This window comes from Gymnoscopelus microlampas (assembly GCF_963454915.1).
Source record: "Gymnoscopelus microlampas genome assembly, chromosome: 23".
In the NCBI taxonomy this organism is placed as follows: Eukaryota; Metazoa; Chordata; class Actinopteri; order Myctophiformes; family Myctophidae; genus Gymnoscopelus; species Gymnoscopelus microlampas.
Window position 1 is genome coordinate 14608238 of NC_139960.1, and position 20000 is coordinate 14628237.

General features: G+C 43.0%; 1 protein-coding gene across 1 annotated transcript in view; it reads right to left on the reverse strand.

The window, feature by feature from the left end:
- Positions 1-20000, reverse strand: part of LOC311039551 (voltage-dependent calcium channel subunit alpha-2/delta-4-like) — a gene marked incomplete at both ends in the record, with an annotated part of 133173 nt that overhangs the window by 91741 nt on the left and 21432 nt on the right. Inside the window, 16 exons of the mRNA XM_084049493.1 lie at positions 2846-2973; positions 3825-3917; positions 4079-4172; positions 4478-4575; positions 4779-4824; positions 5088-5155; positions 5588-5649; positions 8418-8489; positions 10640-10726; positions 10928-11002; positions 11235-11315; positions 11832-11909; positions 15945-16078; positions 18405-18483; positions 18676-18789; positions 19506-19595. Coding sequence (XP_083905619.1) covers positions 2846-2973; positions 3825-3917; positions 4079-4172; positions 4478-4575; positions 4779-4824; positions 5088-5155; positions 5588-5649; positions 8418-8489; positions 10640-10726; positions 10928-11002; positions 11235-11315; positions 11832-11909; positions 15945-16078; positions 18405-18483; positions 18676-18789; positions 19506-19595 — 1399 coding nt within the window. The remainder of the gene's footprint in view (positions 1-2845; positions 2974-3824; positions 3918-4078; positions 4173-4477; positions 4576-4778; positions 4825-5087; positions 5156-5587; positions 5650-8417; positions 8490-10639; positions 10727-10927; positions 11003-11234; positions 11316-11831; positions 11910-15944; positions 16079-18404; positions 18484-18675; positions 18790-19505; positions 19596-20000) is intronic.

Sequence of the window (20000 nt, forward strand, 5' to 3'; positions counted from 1 at the left end):
CACCGCTAAGTACATTTGAGTAAATGTACTTAGTTAATTTACACCACTGCCCAGGAGTGAGGACTATTCCATTGTTCATGCACGCTAAATCATTTTGTAAGTACATTTTGAATTCTGGACATTTACTTGTAACAGAGTATTTCTATATTGCAGTATTGATACTTTTACTTAAGTAAAACATGTGAGTACTTTTCCCACCACTGCATGTGACACAGTGATGATTGTGTGCAGTGACTTCCTGACACTCCCTGAGGGGATGACAACGCTTTCACTGTCTTCATGGCTGAGTCACTATCGACTCAAGAAGGATCGTTATAAAAGAAGGATAGGACAGAAATGGCACGTAACTTGGCCCTGCAACACACGCACGCACGCGCACACACACACACACACACACACACACACACACACACACACACACACACACACACACACACACACACACACACACACACACACACACACACACACACACACACGCACAGGGTTATGGGGTAGGGTTTAACATTTTCCGGGAAATAGCTAATTTTAATTCCCGGGAATTTTCAGACCTTTTCCCGGGCTTCCCGGGAATTCCCGTTAAAGGGTAAAAAAAAAAAAAAAGTGCCCACTAAAATGCATTTATATGTAGATACTTAAATAGCCAATTTTACACCGAGGTGCCCAAATGTCCCTATTGTGTCCACCTATGAACTTGCACTATAATGACTTAATTTGATTTTTTTTAAATCATATAAATTAATATATAAATATAATAGCCTATAGTGCCCTGCCCTGGCGGAGATCTGCCCTGTTGCGCAGCGGGTGAAGACAATTAACTTAACGAGGAGCTGCGCTCAAAACGCACTCAAACAATGTCAAACTCTAGCTGCTGAAATAAACGTTCCATTTGTATCATTATTGACAAGAGAATTTGCAAAAGGAATATGTATTTATTGTCCATCAGAGCACCGGTGAGGTCACAGCTTTTCTCTACTTTTGTAGGATATTGATTTAATAGCCTAAACTTGTCATTTGTTTGCAGTTATTAATTTATATTAGGCTACTTGCTGGATATTATAAGACTCCATTTTGGGATGTTGGCTGTATGTTGTCTATTAATCTATATTTTGTTGTTGATCAAATGTGGAGTTTTGTAGTGTGATTTTGATGTGCACATGCATGCGCTGACAGCACTGACAATCAATGAGACAGACAGCTGTTGTGCAGTTCACTTGTTCTACTGGGTAGTTCTAGTAAAATGGTAGTTTGAACGTTCTAAAATGCAAGTGTAGGTAGGGTAGGCTACATTAATGATGATAAAAAAATCGGACCACATCGGTCTAATACTCTCACTCTCTCTCTCTCTCTCTCTCTCTCTCTCTCTCCCTCTCTCTCCCTCTCTCTCCCTCTCTCGCACACGCTCTCTCTTGCTCTCTCTCTCTCTCCAGCTCTCCGGTCTGTCCTCTCTCTCTATCAAAAGCATTGCTTGGCTTGTGCGCATGTTAAGCTGGAATATAGGCTTGATCAAACCTACAGTACCTACTGTTTATGCAGCGTTTCACTTGATGATGTTGAATCTGAACTAGTCAACTGGTGTCTACAGTCTACCATATTGACAGCAGAGGAAACAGTGAAATCAGCGTGCGCAGGGCAGGCATGGGGCATCACGGCCACTTGTGTTTTATTTTGTTCATTTACTGTTACATTCAGTGCGTCCCATATTGGTTCACAACGGGACGATGGGACCCTGCCCTGGTCGGCAACGCGGCAAGTAACTTGGCTAATTATAATAGTAATTCCTCCAAGCTGTAGATAGGCCTTTCTACTAATTAGTTTTCATTTCTAACAAGAAAAAAAAAACGGGAAGCCCGGGAACCGAAGTGAATTCCCGGGATGGTAAAAAAAAACGAATTCCCGGGATTCCCGCATCCCGGGAATCCTGGTGTTAAACACTATTATGGGGGGTATGAGCGGGCTTTGAAGGTACGACTGGGCTAAACACCTGAAGGGTGCCTTTTTCTGTAAACATTGCAGCTCCATGTTTTCTACATTTTCTGGGATCTTTATGAAGATTTATGAATAACAGATTAAAGACAGAAAATATGTTTTCCTTTACACAGTTTAATGAATGAATGAATCTATTGCTCAGCCCACTGCTAGAGAGCATAGCTATGTCTTGTACAGGACGATATATCTCTATCTGACCACCAGGCGGAGCTACAGTCATCTTGTGCTGCATATGATGTCTTTCATCATATCTGCATTAAATAACTACATTAAATCTCACAAAAACATCTGTGTAATTTAAAAAAAAAAATTGGCTATTCAAAAATAGAAGATCTACAAGCTCATAGCACGGCACTCTGCTGTTTTTGAAAAATCTTGACAATTTGTGCAAATCTTTTCATATATATTTTTAAAGCAAACATTTGTAACTCAAATATTTGCTTCTGGGGATTCTACAAATGTCTTCTAAATCCTACTGTTTTTTTGAAAAACCTTTCTATATCAGGGGTTCTCAAGGACCCTGAAAATTATATGTATTTGGCGGCGGACCCCCATCTCAAAATGTTTTGTTCCAGGGACCCCAGAAGCAAAGATTTTGGTAAAAAATGTTCGCTTTAAAATATGTATATTCAAAGATTTGACAAATTGTCACGTTTTTTTTTCTCCAAAAATTGCAGATCTACAAGCTCATAGCGCGGCACTCGGTGCCGCGGTATGAGCTTGTAGATCTGCTATTTTTGCATAGCCAAAGAAATCTTAAAATGACACAGATGCGTTCCCGGATTTAATGGGTTAATAAAGAGTTTGTTGCAGTTGTTGTGTGCACATGTGTGTGTGCATGTATGTGTGTGTTTACCTCTTGTATCTTCTCTAGGTACGTAATACAGGAACTGTCCAGCAGGGTTCTCAGCAGCTCGTCTGTACCACAGAGGGAAGTGGTCCATGGTGTAAATGTTCTCTTTGTCTAATGGAGTCAAGAAGGACCTGCAGACACAAATCATCACTTTATAAACCAGCTAGGTGAAAGGACGTATAGTACTGCTGGTTTTCTATCCTACCAGAGCCGCTAGCACTGATGGTTTTATATGCTATCAGGACCTCTAGTACTGCTGGTTTTATATCCTTCCAGGAACCTCTAGTACTGCTGGTTTTATATCTTACCAGGACCTCTAGTATACTGTTGGTTTTATATCCTACCAGGACCTCCAGTACAGCTGGTTTTATATCCTACCAGGACCTCTAGTACCGCTGGTTTTATATCCTACCAGGACCTCTAGTATACTGCTGGTTTTATGTCCTACCAGGACCTCTAGTACCGCTGGTTTTATATCCTACCAGGACCTCTACTATACTGCTGGTTTTATGTCCTACCAGGACCTCTAGTACTGCTGGTTTTATGTCCTACCAGGACCTCTAGTACTGCTGGTTTTATATCCTACCAGGACCTCTAGTACTGCTGGTTTTATATCCTACTAAGACCTAGTACCTAACCCCCCCCCCCCCCCCCCCCCGCCCCTCCCCGAACTATTCCTCTTTTTGCTCTTGTACATATTGTTTTATTTTTTCATACCAGTAACCTGTAAGCTGATTGTATGACGTTCTGCATAGTAGTGTGTATATCTGTCTGTGTCTTATATGTCATCATGATTTGTGTGCGTGGGGATCTCATCTTAAACAAGCTTAGTGCTTTATGACTCTTCCAGTTTAGTAGACCTTGTATTGTGAATCTGTACTTCCATGTACTGTTTTTTTCATGTCTTAAATAAAGTACATAAATCAATCAATCACGTTATACAGTAGGTATGGTAGTAGCAGGGTTCTCTGAGGTGCCATACTTGGAAATTCGTTTCTCTATGCCGGTATATCTCTGCCACCTCATCAGGCCTGAACGAGTTCCCAGGAACGCTGTCTCCATTCCCTCATCGATACTGTATGTGTGTGTGTGAGAGAGAGAGAGAGAGAGAGAGAGAGAGAGAGAGAAAGAGAGAGAGAGTTAGTCACAATTTGTTAAATTTGAAGTTCTCAATTTAGAAAGGAAAATAAGTTTGCATGTGTGTGTTGTTGTCGTGTGTGTGTGTGCGTGCGTTACCCTGATGTGTTGAGCATTATAGCTGTCCAATAGGCTTCCATAGGAGCTGTTACCACCGCGTCAAAAAGTGTCTGGCTCAACAACTCCCCATTACCTTGAGGACACAACATGACAACATGAAAAACATTTAATGACACCATTGTGAGACGAAGGTATAAAATAACGCTTAAATGGGAAAATGAATAAAAAAATGTACGCACTTCTCGATTATTCTAAAAAGTAATTGACAGAATAATCTCTAAGCAAATAATGGATATTTGCAGCCCTAGACATAACAGCATGACATGACATCAACATAACAAGGACACCACATCCCGCCTCCAGTGTGTTGCTTGTAAATCACTTGAAGATCAAAGCGACCTTATTATTATTACATTTAAATGACGATAAAACACTTACACTCTAGGTTTGGCTCTTTCCCGGTCAGATACCTGGTCACAGCCTGAAGCTGAGACAGTTTACGATGTTCAGGGTCGATATCCGTCTCGCAGTACGTCCTACACACACACACACACACACACACACACACACACACACACACACACACACACACACACACACACACACACACACACACACACACACACACACACACACACACACACACACACACACACACACACACACACACATACACATTAAAACACAAAGATACACAGGCAGAAATACATAACCTGGTGTTTTTCATCCTTGTACTCACCACTCTTCAGCCAGATTCAGGTCTGGAGCCAGTAAGTCATGAAGACCTGGACAGACAGACAGACAGATAGACAGACAGACAGACAGACAGATAGACAGACAGACAGACAGACAGACAGACAGACAGACAGAAGGACAAATAGAAATGAATGAAGTGAGAATGTGTTGCGAGTGTGAAAAAAACAGAACAGAGTTAATAACAGAGTTCTAAGAGCAATACAACCAGTTTACAGCAGAGATGTGTTCACGTTAACATAATAGTCATATTTTCATGTTAAAATATAGACAGACATCATGGTCATGTACTCACCGTCCTCTACTGACACATTCCCTCTGAAGATATACTCCCCATGTCCTCTGGTTAGAACCACACCCAGACTACACATGCACAGACACACACACACACACACACACACACACACACACACACACACACACACACACACACACACACACACACACACACACACACACACACACACACACACACACACACACACACACACACAGTGATATTGAATAGAAAACTACAGATATATTTTATAAAGAGCAGTTTCTCAACATCGCCGAGTTAAATGAACACTGAGGATTTTAAAGTGTAGATTGGGGTCCCATATGGAGATAAAAATGATCTAAAATGGGGGTCAGTGGCCTAATGCATATCAAACTGGGGGTCCTTGAAATGAACCAGGTTGAGAATGACTGGTATACATTATTTGTTGTTCTACATGTCAGACTTGTGTGTCCAGGTACTAGACTTCATCCTGTGCAAAGTCAACTAGATGACTATTGTAGTGGAACTGAACTCACCTGAATGGAGTCTCATTGATAACTGTGTAGAAATAATCATTCTTCAGAAACATGACCCTCCTCTGTCCAGAGACAGACAGACAGACAGACAGACAGACAGACAGACAGACAGACAGACAGACAGAAAGAGATTCATGTTAAATTATAATAAACACTAGAGTTTCGGGGGGCTACGCCCCCCTCAACCCCAGCCGCGCACGGGGCCCAGCCGTGTGTATATTGGGGGACCCAAATCGCCGGAGTGAAACTGTGGAAAAGTTTTTTTGAAAAAGGAAAAAATTTGAAGAAATAATATTTCTTATGTTTCAGGGGGTCCACAGGGGGTCCGCGGACCCCCTGATGGTCCACTGACCCCCTGTGGAGTGTTGGGACGCGCGGGGACACCCCTGGAACATTGCGGACCATTTCGGTGTTTTGTTTTTTTTCATGAAGGTGGTTGCTTGTTTCTGGTGCAGGCTGTGCAAACCTGGCAACCCAGCGCATGCTGCCGCACGTTTAAGTGGCGTAGCGTCATGAGGGTCAGTGGGGCCGTGGCTCGGTCAGTGAAGACCCTGTAGTGCGGATGATATGTGGCATAGAGGGGCAGATTGTAAATCCACAGAGGAAACATCCGTGGGCTACCATTGGTTCAGCGATGTGTGCGGTCGCCCTGCGGCCCCTCCTCCTCCACCAATGTGCAGTATTGAGAGCCCTGACGTCACAACAATTGGAGCGATGGGCACTGCACTGTGGTTGGTTAGGGTAGACCTAGGGCCCAGGTAGAAGCCAGTTAAAGCCTGCATGGGCAAACCCAGTTAGGACCCGCCTTGGTCCCACATAAACATGGCTAGTTGGGGCCCACCTAAGGGCCAGGTAGAAGCTACTTATAGCCTGCATGGGCATCGCAGTTGGGACTGAAGTGGATGCCGCTGACATTGCTGACATGGGGTCCATATGGTTTAGCCCACCTTGAAACCATATGGGAACTACGCTGGCATGCTGGCTGTAATGCAAACGCTGCATCATACCTGCAGTGTGTAGTTTGATGTTGTGTGTGTAGCAGATATACCTGCAGTGTGTAGATCAATGTCCATAGGAAAGTCAATGCCCAGCAGTGTTTTTTTTCCCCAGCAGAGTTTCTAGTGTCTCTGTGTCTCTCTGGAAGAGGTTGCACATGAACTCTGCAGCCGCACTGAGGCGCTCCAACACAAACACTCTGACATTAAGCTGCTTCACACAACAAACATCAGCACCACGCTGCTGTTTGTCCAAAAGACACAATATCTGCTCTCCCACCGACGTCATGTGTTCATTTATCGACAGCCGTACAGACTCCTTTTGACACATTTTACGTCGTTTATCCAGCTCTCACTGACTCTCCACATCGGGCTGTTATTTTGCTGCGATCAAGTCAACGATGTGAGAGATTAGCTATCACAGACGGACGGACAGGGGGTGAAACATAGTCTTGCGCCATGCCTTTCGGCCTGGCGGAGACAATAAAAAACCGAAAGTAAAGGAAATGGCCATTTCTGCAACAGAAGTAGTCAATAAACTATGCTATGAAAACATGGGCCACATTGGCAAAGAATGTAAGAAAGAGGCAATCATGTAGAAAATAGCCGATGTCCAAGCTTACAAAGCCTCTGAACGTGAGGCGTTTCGAGCTTGTAGATCGGCTATTTTCACAATATTTACTTGTGGAACGGAGTCAAACAGAATGGGGGGGTCCCAGATCAAGTACGTGTATTTGGGGGGGGGGGGGGGGGGGGGGGGCGTGAAAGGGTTGATAAACACTGCTGTAATCGGAGCGAAATTATCTGAAATTACTACATGACCATAATGCAGCCTAACATGCGTTGCAGGGGGCGGTCCTGCCATTACGTTAGTTACTGTAGTTGCTGTGGAGCTACATAGTTCTCCAGAAGACACACACAAACATACACCATCTACAATGGACGAACTGAGCAGCAATATAGACATTCACCACACGAACGTGCATTGTTGACAAAGTGATTGCACAGCCGCTGCAGGCATGACAAGCAGGTTAGCGTTAGCGACATGGCAGCTATCACAGCGCCCTGTCCGTCGTGCTGCAACTGCGTGTGATGGCTACAGCAGTAACAGCAAGCTGTCTGCGATGCCATTGTCTGGAGACTGCTCTTAGCGTGACACGACCAATGAGAGTGAGCGCTGTAGTTGTTGCTAAGATACGGTGGCGTCTCTGCCCCATAGCTTGTAGATCTCTCACACATGATTGGCGTAGGCTGCGTTGCCAGGTCTGACTTTGTGTCTAAGCAATGGTCGGCTGATTTTTGCGCGCCTTTGGGCTCGTTTGCATTGTGCGCACGGCAGCGCTTGTTTAGCGTACGTCAGCGCGACGTGGCAACGGACGTGGCAACGTGAAAGGTGATTGGCTGGTGAAAAGAAACACCCGACGTTACACCAGAAATGGTGCCTGGAGAAAATGGTGACCAAAAAAAAAGTTTGGAAAAAAAGGAAAAAAAACCCGCAGCGGCTGCGTGCTGTTGTGGTGATGAGGTCGTGCGCACGGTAAACGGTACGAAGCTGCCTCCCCTTCCGTTTTGTCCGACATTTGGTGAGTAGAATTAATTATGTTGCGCGGTGGAAAAGGTGTATTGAGCAGTGAGATGTCCCCTACGCGAGGCGTAAATTCAGCGCGGCCGGCGTGGCGAGTCAGTTGGCGACATGTGGTCTGGCGGTGCGTTGTTTAGTCGATAACAGAGCTGTGGGGTGTGGACACCGAGGGTGCGGAAGTTGGTCGCCATTTATATAGTTAGATAGTTGATAGATGAAAAAAAATGAGTTGCCGGTTTGAATCCCAACTCACCCCTTTGTCTACGGATGCCCTGACGTCCAGAGACATTGTCCCTGTCTGTCCTTTCACCATGGCTGTCCTCAGCTGAAACAGACAGACACACACACACACACACACACACACACACACACACACACACACACACACACACACACACACACACACACACAATTACTTTTTCTGTGAACATGGTGTCTGTCTGTCTGTCTGTCTGTCTGTCTGTCTGTCTGTCTGTCTGTCTGTCTGTCTGTCTGTCTGTCTGTCTGTCTGTGTGTGTGTGTGTGTGTGTGTGTGTGTGTGTGTGTGTGTGTGTGTGTGTGTGTGTGTGTGTGTGTGTGTGTGTGTGTGTGTGTGTGTGTGTGTGTGTGTGTGTGTGTGTGTGTGTGTGTGTGTGTGTGTGTGTGTGTGTGTGTGTGTGTGTGTGTGTGTGTGTGTGTGTGTGTGTGTGTGTGTGTGTGTGTGTGTGTGTGTGTGTGTGTGTGTGTGCGTGTCAGTGGGGGGGAGGGCTGGTTGTACCCAATGTGTCGTCTTCCCTGATCTTCCCTGTTCCTTGATCTCTAAGGAGAGACAAGGTCCCTTTAGCCAGGGAGTCAGAGCCCCACTTCCTAGGGTTCAAAAGGAAACCCAGTGGGAAACTGGACACTCACTCCCCGGGCTTTGGCGTTTCATCGGACTGGCCGGACTTGAACGATCTCTGTGTCCAAACCGGAGTGTCCCTGGAGTGGGTCCGGTCTGATTCGGTCTGAGACTGTGAGGGTCTCTGAGGACTTAATAACTGACCCCCTCACCCAGGGGCGTCACGGCCATTCACTGTGCGTACGACGCGACACCCTCACTCTCACAGATCCGTGATTTAATACCCCCCACCTTTAAAAATAAAATAAAATGAAAACATTTTTTTTTTATAATAAATCAGTAAAATCAGGCAAAAAAAAAAGAATTAAATAACCTAACCCTAACCTTAAAACCGATTTTTTTCAAAAATAGCAGATCTACAAGCTCATAGTGCGGCACTCGGTGCCGCGCTATGAGCTTGTCTATCTGCTATTTTTGAATAGCCAAAGTGTAAAATAAAGGGCATAGTAATAGTCCACCGAAAGTCCATCCCCCCCACCTTCTGAGAGCCTGTGACGTCCCTGACCTCACCTCTGTGAGAGGTTCAGTGACCTACGGTGGACACACTCACCTGTTGACATCTGCAGGTGCTCGGCGGACCTTGCTGGATCTTTTTCAACATCAGCAACAACAACACTGGACTGGTCTTAAACTTCAGGGAAAACTTGCTTGTCTTCCCTCTGCTGACCACTCTGTTTCCCATTCATTTCTAAGGAACACTGCTCTCAATGAGGACATTATCACCTTTACAGTAAAATCCAGGTTACAGATCCTTCCCACCAGACTCAACCTTTCCCTCTGGTTTCCCACCACTCATGTACCTCATTGTTTGCATCACACCACAGGGCTTGTTACAGAAACCATGGCACACATTCTGAATGGCTGCTATGCCTATAAAGGGCTTTACATAGCACGCCACGACAGAATAGTTGATCTCATAACTAAGGACATATCTAAACATTTTACACCGTCAGTGAGAAGAATGTACAAACATTCCTGTGTCAAACCTTCCATGTTTCAACTCTGTAGTGAAAATCCTGAAAGCTTTGCACATCTCTCTGCTAATACACCAGATGTTGTTGTTGTCAATGAAGGAAACAGATCAGTTTCCATTTTGAAATGGCCTGCACCTTTGACTCTAGCTTAGAGGAAGCTTTTATGACCAAAGTCATTAAATACCAGCCGCTCCTCCATACCATCACAGAGCTATGTTATAGGTGCAATCTATTTGTGTTTATTTTTGGCAGCCTATGTAAATAGGTTGGTTGTAAGAGGCTTCCAACAACTCGGGATGCCAAAAAAAGCAGCTAAACGGCTTGCAAAATTCTGTGGAATCTCTTCTACTATCGGTAGCCGCCAAATATGGCGAAGACGCTGTTATTTGTACCCCTAAAGGGTGTGGGAGTATTTGTCCATGATTTGCTGACTGTACATTTTTGACAGCACCTTGTAATATTTGTGTCCTTGTATTGTATCTCTTATGTGGACATAAATAAATGATTAAATGTGTGTGTGTGTGTGTGTGTGTGTGTGTGTGTGTGTGTGTGTGTGTGTGTGTGTGTGTGTGTGTGTGTGTGTGTGTGTGTGTGTGTGTGTGTGTGTGCGTGCATGCAACTCACCGTCTCATCTACATCTTCCCACTCCACCTCTAACAAGTCAACACTGTTGTAGTTTGGCTTTGGCTTCAACGTCTTACCGTCCTTATACTGTGTCACACACACACACACACACACACACACACACACACACACACACACACACACACACACACACACACACACACACACACACACACACACACACACACACACACAGAGCACATTTTTGATTAAAAAAAAAAGGCCCAGGGGTCAAAGGTCAGGGTGAAACAGTCAAGACTAGATCATCATTAAATATTGTGTTGTTACCAGAGGTCGAAGGTCGGGATGAGACAGGATGTATCCATTGTTGGTATTCAGGAAGGCGTAACCATGGACACCAAGCTGAGAAGACACACCGTTACATCATGAATCTAAGCAAGTCAACGGCTGTTGACTTGTTTTGTGTATTTTATTGATTGTATTGTGGTATATTGGTGTGTGTGTGTGTGTGTGTGTGTGTGTGTGTGTGTGTGTGTGTGTGTGTGTGTGTGTGTGTGTGTGTGTGTGTGTGTGTGTGTGTGTGTGTGTGTGTGTGTGTGTGTGTGTGTGTGTGTGTGTGCGCGTGTGTGTATACCTGATATCTTGGGGCCAGTCTCATCAGTTCCATCAATGCCACATCAGTCCCGACCACACCCAGCAGAATACCATGAGATAACTACAACCACACAAACACAATGTCACACACCTAACCACAGGAAATAAGTCCCTCTGTCTGGCTGTGAGTTTTTTGTGTGTCCAAACAAACAGTGGTGGAAAAAGTACTCGCATTTCTTACTTAAGTTTCAAGTTTAAGTATCAAGTCCGGAATAAAAAAACTTTGAATTCATTGACATTTTATAGTTTTTGTCACATTCCTAAGCCAATACTTTGATGACAGGCAGCGCTTTCAGTAGGAGACACATAGAGTCTCCTTTGTGTCTCCTACCGGAACCACTGCCTACCGGTCCGCTGGTCATCAAATTACTGGCTATGGGGTGACTAATCGATAGAAAAAAGTCATTTTGGGGGTGAACTATCTCTTTAGCATAGGGAGGTGTAAAGTGGCTGTGTAATAACATATGGAATTTGGGAGGGGGGTGTAGACCTGGAATGTGCTCTAAAAGGGTAAAAATCCATTATAATAAAATACAAATAAAAAAAACTAAATAGCAAGCAATCTAAATGTCCTTACTGTCTCCTTTTTCTTGCTGAAGACGGGCATGGCTACTGATGTCATCAGCAGTAAACTCTGGGCCTGGGTGTTAAACAACTACACAGACACACACACACACACACACACACACACACACACACACACACACACACACACACACACACACACACACACACACACACACACACACACACACACACACACACACACACACACACACACACACACACACGGTTATAAGCAGGAAATTTGGCTACTCACACATACAATTATTAAGGTTGAATTAAGCGTTTCATGAGGTTGTAACCATCTAACGGTTATGATGGATCTAAATGGCTGGGCTGACCTTGCTTACACTGTGATGTAAGCAACACAGCTGCAGCTTGTAAAAGTAATGGGGGTGTTAGATTTAGGTGTGCCAGCGCGATCATTTTAATGATGACAAATAAATGAGTCCACATTTTGTTGGGGAATTTGCCAAGTAGGCTATGTTTGCACATAGCCGGAATTTGTCCTCTGCATTTACCCATAATGTATGAACTATTAGGGGCGGTGGGTAACTATTGCACAGCAGCAGGTGGGGTTCAGTGCCTTGCTCAAGGACACTTCAACATGAAGCCAGGAGTAGCCGCGGGGATCAAACCAGCAACCTTCCAGTTCCCAAAGGGTCGCTCTCCCACCCGGGGCAACTGATCATGCCAAATGCTAGGGTACAAAAGTGATTGGTATTGTCAATATTGGCACAGTTGGCACACCGAAATCTAACTAGGGTTTAGGTCACCTTTATGCTAAGCTAAGCAAGTTAAGGAACATTTAACTCTTGAACGAAGAAAAGAGGAGCTAACTGAATGGCCCAGTAGTATTTGTTGTATAGCTAAGCTAAAAAGGTTCCATCTGCTACCAAATAGCTACAGTAAGCAAGGTTAAGGAAGTAAAAGTTAAGTCTACTAAAGAAGCTACAGTAAGCTTTCCTACTGCTGAACACAAGTAGGAAATTAACATTAACCCATTCAATCCGGGAACGCATCTGTGTCATGTCTTTGGCTATTCAAAAATAGCTGATCTACATGCTCATACCAAAATCGTGAAAATGTGTGCAAATCTTTGAATATATACAGTAACAACATATTTTGGGATGGGGGTCCACAGAAAAATACATATAATTTTGGGGGTCCTTGACATGAAAACAATTTGAGAACCACTGATATTACAGCAACATAAGTTTTTTTTTTTTTTTTTGCTGTTAGGAAGACATTTGTAAAATCCCCAGAAGCAAAGATTTGAGTTAAAAATGTTAGCTTTCAAAAGTATATATATTAAAAGATTTGCACAAATGTTTGTGATTTTTCAAAAAAAATGCATATCTACAAGCTCGTAGCTATGAGCTTGTAGATCTGCTATTTTTGAATAGCCAAAGAAATCTAAAAAAAAGGGTTAACCTGCTATCTTTGCATTCAGTGTGACATACTGTAGACTAGATACATAGAAAGGAGCCATGTGTAATTGTTTGTATTCATTTCATTGTACCCGTTTATTTTGTGTGTATGTCTGTTTGTTGTGGAAAATAGGGAAGCACTTCATAAGTGTTTGAATTGCAAATGTATATCTTTATCCTGTGCTTCACAATAAAGATCTTTGAAACAGTGTGTGTGTATGTGTGTGTGTGTGTGTGTGTGTGTGTGTGTGTGTGTGTGTGTGTGTGTGTGTGTGTGTGTGTGTGTGTGTGCGTGTGTGCGTGTGCGTGTGCGTGTGTGTGTGTGCGTGTATGCGTGTGCCAAAGGAGCGCCTTGGGATCCCCAAGTTAGAGCTGGATAATGTGGCCAGGGAAACGGAAGTCTAGAAGTCTCTGCTGGAACTCCTACCACAACACAACTTCAGATAAACGCTTATGGATGGATGGAGGGATGGATGGATGGAGGGATGGAGAGCAGTACAGAATAAAATCTAATCTATACTACTGTACACTAAATAATCTGCATTACCGTACACTGTATCTAGAATCTATACCATTGGTTCTCAAAGTGGGGTCCGGGGACCCCCAGGGGTCCTTGAGGGAGTTCCAGGGGGTCCCCAGCTAAATGATAGATAGTTAGGAACCAAATGGACCCTAATGCAGCGGTGTCAAACTCGCGGCCCGCGGGCGTTTTGCGGCCCACGGAAAGGTCCCTGGCGGCCCAGGAAATACTTTTAAAAATAGTAAATTGATACTACATCTAACAGACATAGATTCGGAGTTTAGTGGGGGAGAGCGCTGCTACTTGGCTGCAGCAAGTACCTTTGATGGCCCGCTTTGTCTCTCCCCAGCTGTGGAATGTTGTGGCTGATTGGCTCGTTAAGAGTCTATTCAACTACTAGTCGAGTAGTAATGGCTATACTCTTTGATCCTCACACAGGAGTCAGACTCTCTCTCTCTCTCTCTCTCTCTCTCTCTCTCTCTCTCTCTCTCTCTCTCTCTCTCTCTCTCTCTCTCTCTCTCTCTCTCTCTCTCTCTCTCTCTCTCTCTCTCTCTCTCTCTCTCTCTCTCTCTCTCTCTCTCTCTCTGTCTGAAGCAGCAAGTGACTTAGATGTGTTAAAAATAAATCTATCAAAGCTGCTTCTTTTATTTCTCAGGAGCTTGCCCAGTGAAATCCTCAGTGTTAATTGAACTCGGAGTGGATTTAACATTCTATCTGGGGAACGCATCTGTGTCATTTTAAGATTTATTTGGCTATTCAAAAATAGCAGATCTACAAGCTCATAGTGCTGCACTGTGAGCTTGTAGATCTGCTATTTTTGAAAAATCATGGAAATCTTTAAAAAAAAGTCTCCTAAATGCTAACAGTTTTCTGAAACACTTATGTTGCTATAATGTGGTTCTCTAACTTTGTTATGTCTATATTATATATATATATATATATATATATATATATAATAGGTAGTTAGAAGCATTAATCATATATGTGTTAAAAAATAAATGTATCAAAGCTGCTTCTTTTATTTCTCAGGAGCTTGCCCAGTGAAATCCTCAGTGTTAATTGAACTCGGAGTGGATTTAACATTCTATCTGCGGAAAGCATCTGTGTCATTTTAAGATTTATTTGGCTATTCAAAAATAGCAGATCTACAAGCTCATAGTGCTGCACTGAGTGCTGCACTGTGAGCTTGTAGATCTGCTATTTTTGAAAAATCATGGAAAACATTTTTTAAAATGATATACTGTAGTTATAGCAGTGACTGAGATGTAGTGGAGTAGAAGTAAAAGTTCTGGAAATTGGAAATACTCTAATAAAGTAAAACTACTTCAAATCTTTACTTAGGTACAGTACTTGAGTAAATGTAATTAGTTACTTTACACCACTGTTCTATAAATGTAATTATTTAACAACCCACACAAATTACCAGGTATTGTTTAACTTCAAATTGAATTATTCTACTTAAAATGGTTTATAATAATAATTATAATTATTATAATTATTATTATTGTTACAAATTGCATTGTTTGTTTTCTGAGACAAGTTCAGACAACAGATTGAAAAACAATGCTGTATAACTGAATGCGTGAGCGCGCATGTGTGTCCGCAACTGGTTCCTGCCCACCTCAAGTCACAATTTGACCAATCTTGCCCGGACACCAAATTGAGTTTGACACCCCTGCCCTAATGGGTCCATTTGGTTCCATTTGCACACTCTCAGAGTTAAATTAACATTGATTTTACAATATAAATTGCGGTCCCAGACTGAGAAATGGCATTAAATGGGGGTCCGTAGCCCTAGTGCATGTCAAACTGGGGGTCCTTGAAATTAAAATGGTTGAGAATCACTGCCAGAGCCGTAAAAATCTTCTCTTATGGGGGTCCCTGGCATATCTTTCAAATGGGGGTCCGCGGGCTAATAAGTGTCAAGTTGGGGGTCCTTGACATGAAAAGGTTTGAGAACCACTGATCCATACTATGTAGAAGTGAAGGGTTGTGGTTTTAAATGTAGCTACAGCAATTGTTTACCTCTTTTGTTTCTGGAAACTTAACGTGGAGGGAAAAAGAGAATGAAGATCAATGAGATGACAGACAGACATGAAGTATGATGACAGACAGACATTTCCCTAATAGTCAAGACATGTAGACACTAAACAGACAGACAGACAGACAGACTGACCACACTGTCCATATAAGCTTCAGTCCAGATGATGTCATGGTCATGGTTGATAACCATTGGTCGACTGAGGACATGGAGGTATTCCATTACATTCTCCTGGACGTCTGCTAGAGTGGAGACATGCGTGTAGTAACCTGTAACAAACACACATTTTAATTCTTTATTTGAATCCACAAATTACAATTAATTTTCAGGGAAACAAATATAACGGGGTTGATATTTCATGCTCCCTAAGGATACACATGGCACCTCCTCCTCCACACAGACAAACTGCCTATAACAGCTGAAACAGAGCAATATTTCGCAAGTTGTTTGGCTTTGTTTTTTGTCATGCCAGCGATTGCTAGGCCACTCGTGGTCAGCTTATATACATGGCCCAGGCTTCCAAATATGAGTACAGAGAATCTGCATCTGTACCCAAGGTTTGTTATGATTCTCAGTAGCGGTTGGTACTTAGAGTGCTTGTCTTGGTAAGCCTGGTTCATGTATAGATCAAAGACAGCCCACCTCCAGAATCAGAACCTCCTTGTGACAGGGATCAACAAAAACAACATCAGGGGTATTTGGGATGTTAGCAAAGACATCATAAGCAAAACCAAACCAATCTGGTAGCAGTCTTGAGTGTTTGTACATTGCTGCACTGGATGGCATACATTTTTTGTACACACACACACACACACACACACACACACACACACACACACACACACACACACACACACACACACACACACACACACACACACACACACACACACACACACACACACACACACACACACATCTGTTTTTATTTTCTTTAATTTAGTTTGTTTTGCCTTTTTTGTATAAAGCAGTAAAATAGTCACAATATACAAAGGCTTGGCTTTTTATCAAAGTTCCACAGACATTAAGATAGCAGCGCGTAATCGCGTATGCAGTGGTGGAAAAAGTACTCAAATGTTTTACTTAAGTAAAGTATCAATACTGTAATATAGAGATACTCAAGTTACAAGTTATACAAGTTACGAAATTCAAAATGTACTTGAGTAAAAGTACAAAAGTATTGGCATCAAAATGTACTTAAAGTACCATAAGTAAAAGTACTCATTATGCAGAATGTCCCATTCACAGTTTTCTAAAGTATAAAAATCCTTTGAAAATAGACGATTTATAATATATAATAGCCGACATTACTGATTGATTACAGTAAGATATGAAAGATATGTTTTTACATAGTCATAGACACGTTTACCCACCAACTGACCACCGGTCACGTCTGATCTGATGACGCTATGGAGTGGGAGTTTCTCCCTGATAACAATAGTTTGTATAAATATGCCTGTATTTTCTGTGTAACTTCAGAATATTCTCAGTTGTCTCCTCTCATTTGGTTCCGGCGAACTCCATATTTTACTACAGAAAGTTGGGTTTAACCCTCCATATTTTAGAGCATACATGGGGAACTGGCGGCCCCCTTAAGTGAAGGGAACTGGCGGCCCCTTCACTTAAGGTACTGGCGTCACTTAAGGTACTGGCGGCCCTTAGGTTAATATGGGAATAGTGATATATTATTGATTTCATCTGTTACAATTCCAAACATGCAAACATGACCCGCTTTAATTACTTCAGTCTATTCTGGGGTATTAAAATCTACGCTGCGACTCGTTTTGAGCTTGTAGATAGGCTATTTTTGCTACTTTTGTGTGACAAAGAATGGCGAAGTATGGCATTAATTTACGAAAAAAAAGTTTAAATACGGAGATAAGAGGTGTCTGCCCGACAGTATATGCAATGTGGCCCTCTGGAGTTAGTGTGGAAATATAGTGGCCCTCTCCATCATCAAAGTTCCCACCTCTGTTTTAGACCTCTGCTCCTCTGCTCGCTCTCTATCTCTCTCTCTCTCTCTCTCTCTCTCTCTTTCTCTCTTTCTCTCTTTCTCTCTCTCTCTCTCTCTGATCTGTCAACGTGTGATCTGTTATAAGGTACTGACTGATCCCTGCAGGACGTAATGTGATCCAGCAGAGGGCAGCACCTCACCAAAACAACAACACAAACAGGCCAATAAAATCCATCAAATCCTTTTCAGGTGTGTACTGTATGAAAGACATGGAAACCATAGATACATACATTATACCATATTGACAGAGGCAAGCCATGCCTCCTAAGCCAACTTAGGAAAAACAGGTAGAAAGCATAAATGTAGAAAACGTTGCTGTCAGGTGGAAACCTTGTACGTCCAAAACCATTCCTATTTTATTACTATTAAAACATTTTAAAATAGTAAGATAGTAGTAATAATAGATCTACAAGCTCAGAGCTTGTAGAATAGATGCTATTTTACTAGAAGATCTACTTTTCACTGTTTTTTCCCCGAATGAATTGAAACATGGATATACAAGGTTGCTGCCCGACGGCAACAATATTATCCTTTAAAACGCTTTTCAATTGCAGATATCTATACATCCTCTTCCTGTTTACCTTTGTTGTTGCAGGCGATCCACTTCACGTTGTCAACAAAGGTCATCTCCCGACCAATCAGATAAGTGAACACTCGAACCTGGAGGAAAGATAATTCATAAAGAAATGTGTGATTGTACGTGCCTGGATGTGTGTGTGTGTGTGTGTGTGTGTGTGTGTGTGTGTGTGTGTGTGTGTGTGTGCGTGTGCGTGTGCGTGTGCGTGCGCGCGTGCGTGTGCATGTGCATGTGCATGCGCATGCGCATGCGCATGCATGTGTGCGTGTGTGTACCCGTTTATCCGGCCAGTTTAATTGTTCGAAGACTTCTTGGAAGTCTTCCATCGCTCCGTCAGTTATCAACATGATGGCCTGGTTGCACAGACTGCCTTGTCCTAATGCTGCTGCCTGCAGAACCGACAGACAGATGGACAGACAGATAGACACAATCAGACCTCATCTCAGAATGCCCTACCAAAAGGAGTAAAGGAGTGTAAAACCCTACTCACTTTCAAAACTGCCCTAAAGATACACCTTCAGGAGGCTGCAATTCGAAAACGGCCCCTGTCTAAGTCTTAACCTACGACCATACAACCATAGAGTCATATATAACTCTAGTTGTGTTCACAGTGTTAAATAAAATGATATACTTTTATTAGACAGCTTGGTACGTTGAATGCTTGATTCTGATTGGTTAATCACTGAATTCAGTGGTCTGTTAGTGGTAAAGTGCCACCACGGTGAGGAGGTTGTGGGTTTGAATCCAGTCAATCCACTGTGGTGCATCCGGCTTTGTCGAGCTCTATACGAACACAATTGGCCCGTGTTCTGGGCAGGAAAGCCAGGCGGGGAGGGTGATAACTCTCACTGCACATATTCCTACTCGCTGGGTCGGCACTTGTCAGCAGGGAGTGCTGACAAGCCCCGGTGGTAAGCCAGTAGGATACAACAGCAGTAACAACACAATGTGAGGGGGGAGGAATCAATTGGCATAACGATGAGTAACATTGGGGAGAAAGGGGATAAAAAGCAATATAAAATAAAAATAACCCATTATTTTACAATTGTGCTGTGACAAGATGGTGTGTAGTTGTAGTCTGTAATGGTGATGAGGAGGGACAAACCTCATTAAGAATTTTGAAAGATTCCTTCATTGCCTTCTTGACCCTCCCTTCTCCTTTGACGTGGAGCTCATCTACCAAGAGTTTAAAATGCTGGAGAGAGAGAGAGAGAGAGAGAGAGAGAGAGAGAGAGAGAGAGAGAGAGTGAGAGAGAGAGAGAGAGACAACAAAACAATTGTGTGTGAGAGAGAAAGACAGTGAGATCATTCCTTACACCTCACGATGCAGACAGCATAAACCACTTAAACCAAGCATCCTTATTCTGGTGTAGGAGGAACATTCCCCAAAAATAGCCAATCCACAAGGTCTCCGGTAGCCTGCATACTGTATGCAGACCACTGGCCGATTAAAATCTCAACCGTTAAATATAAATATTGCCAGCCACCATGGATGTTTTTTTTATTATTGTTTTATTATTATAATCATTATTAATTACGACTGGCGAATCGTCGGTGAGGTTTCCCGACAGCCTGCTGCCTAATAGGTGTCGTGCCCTCC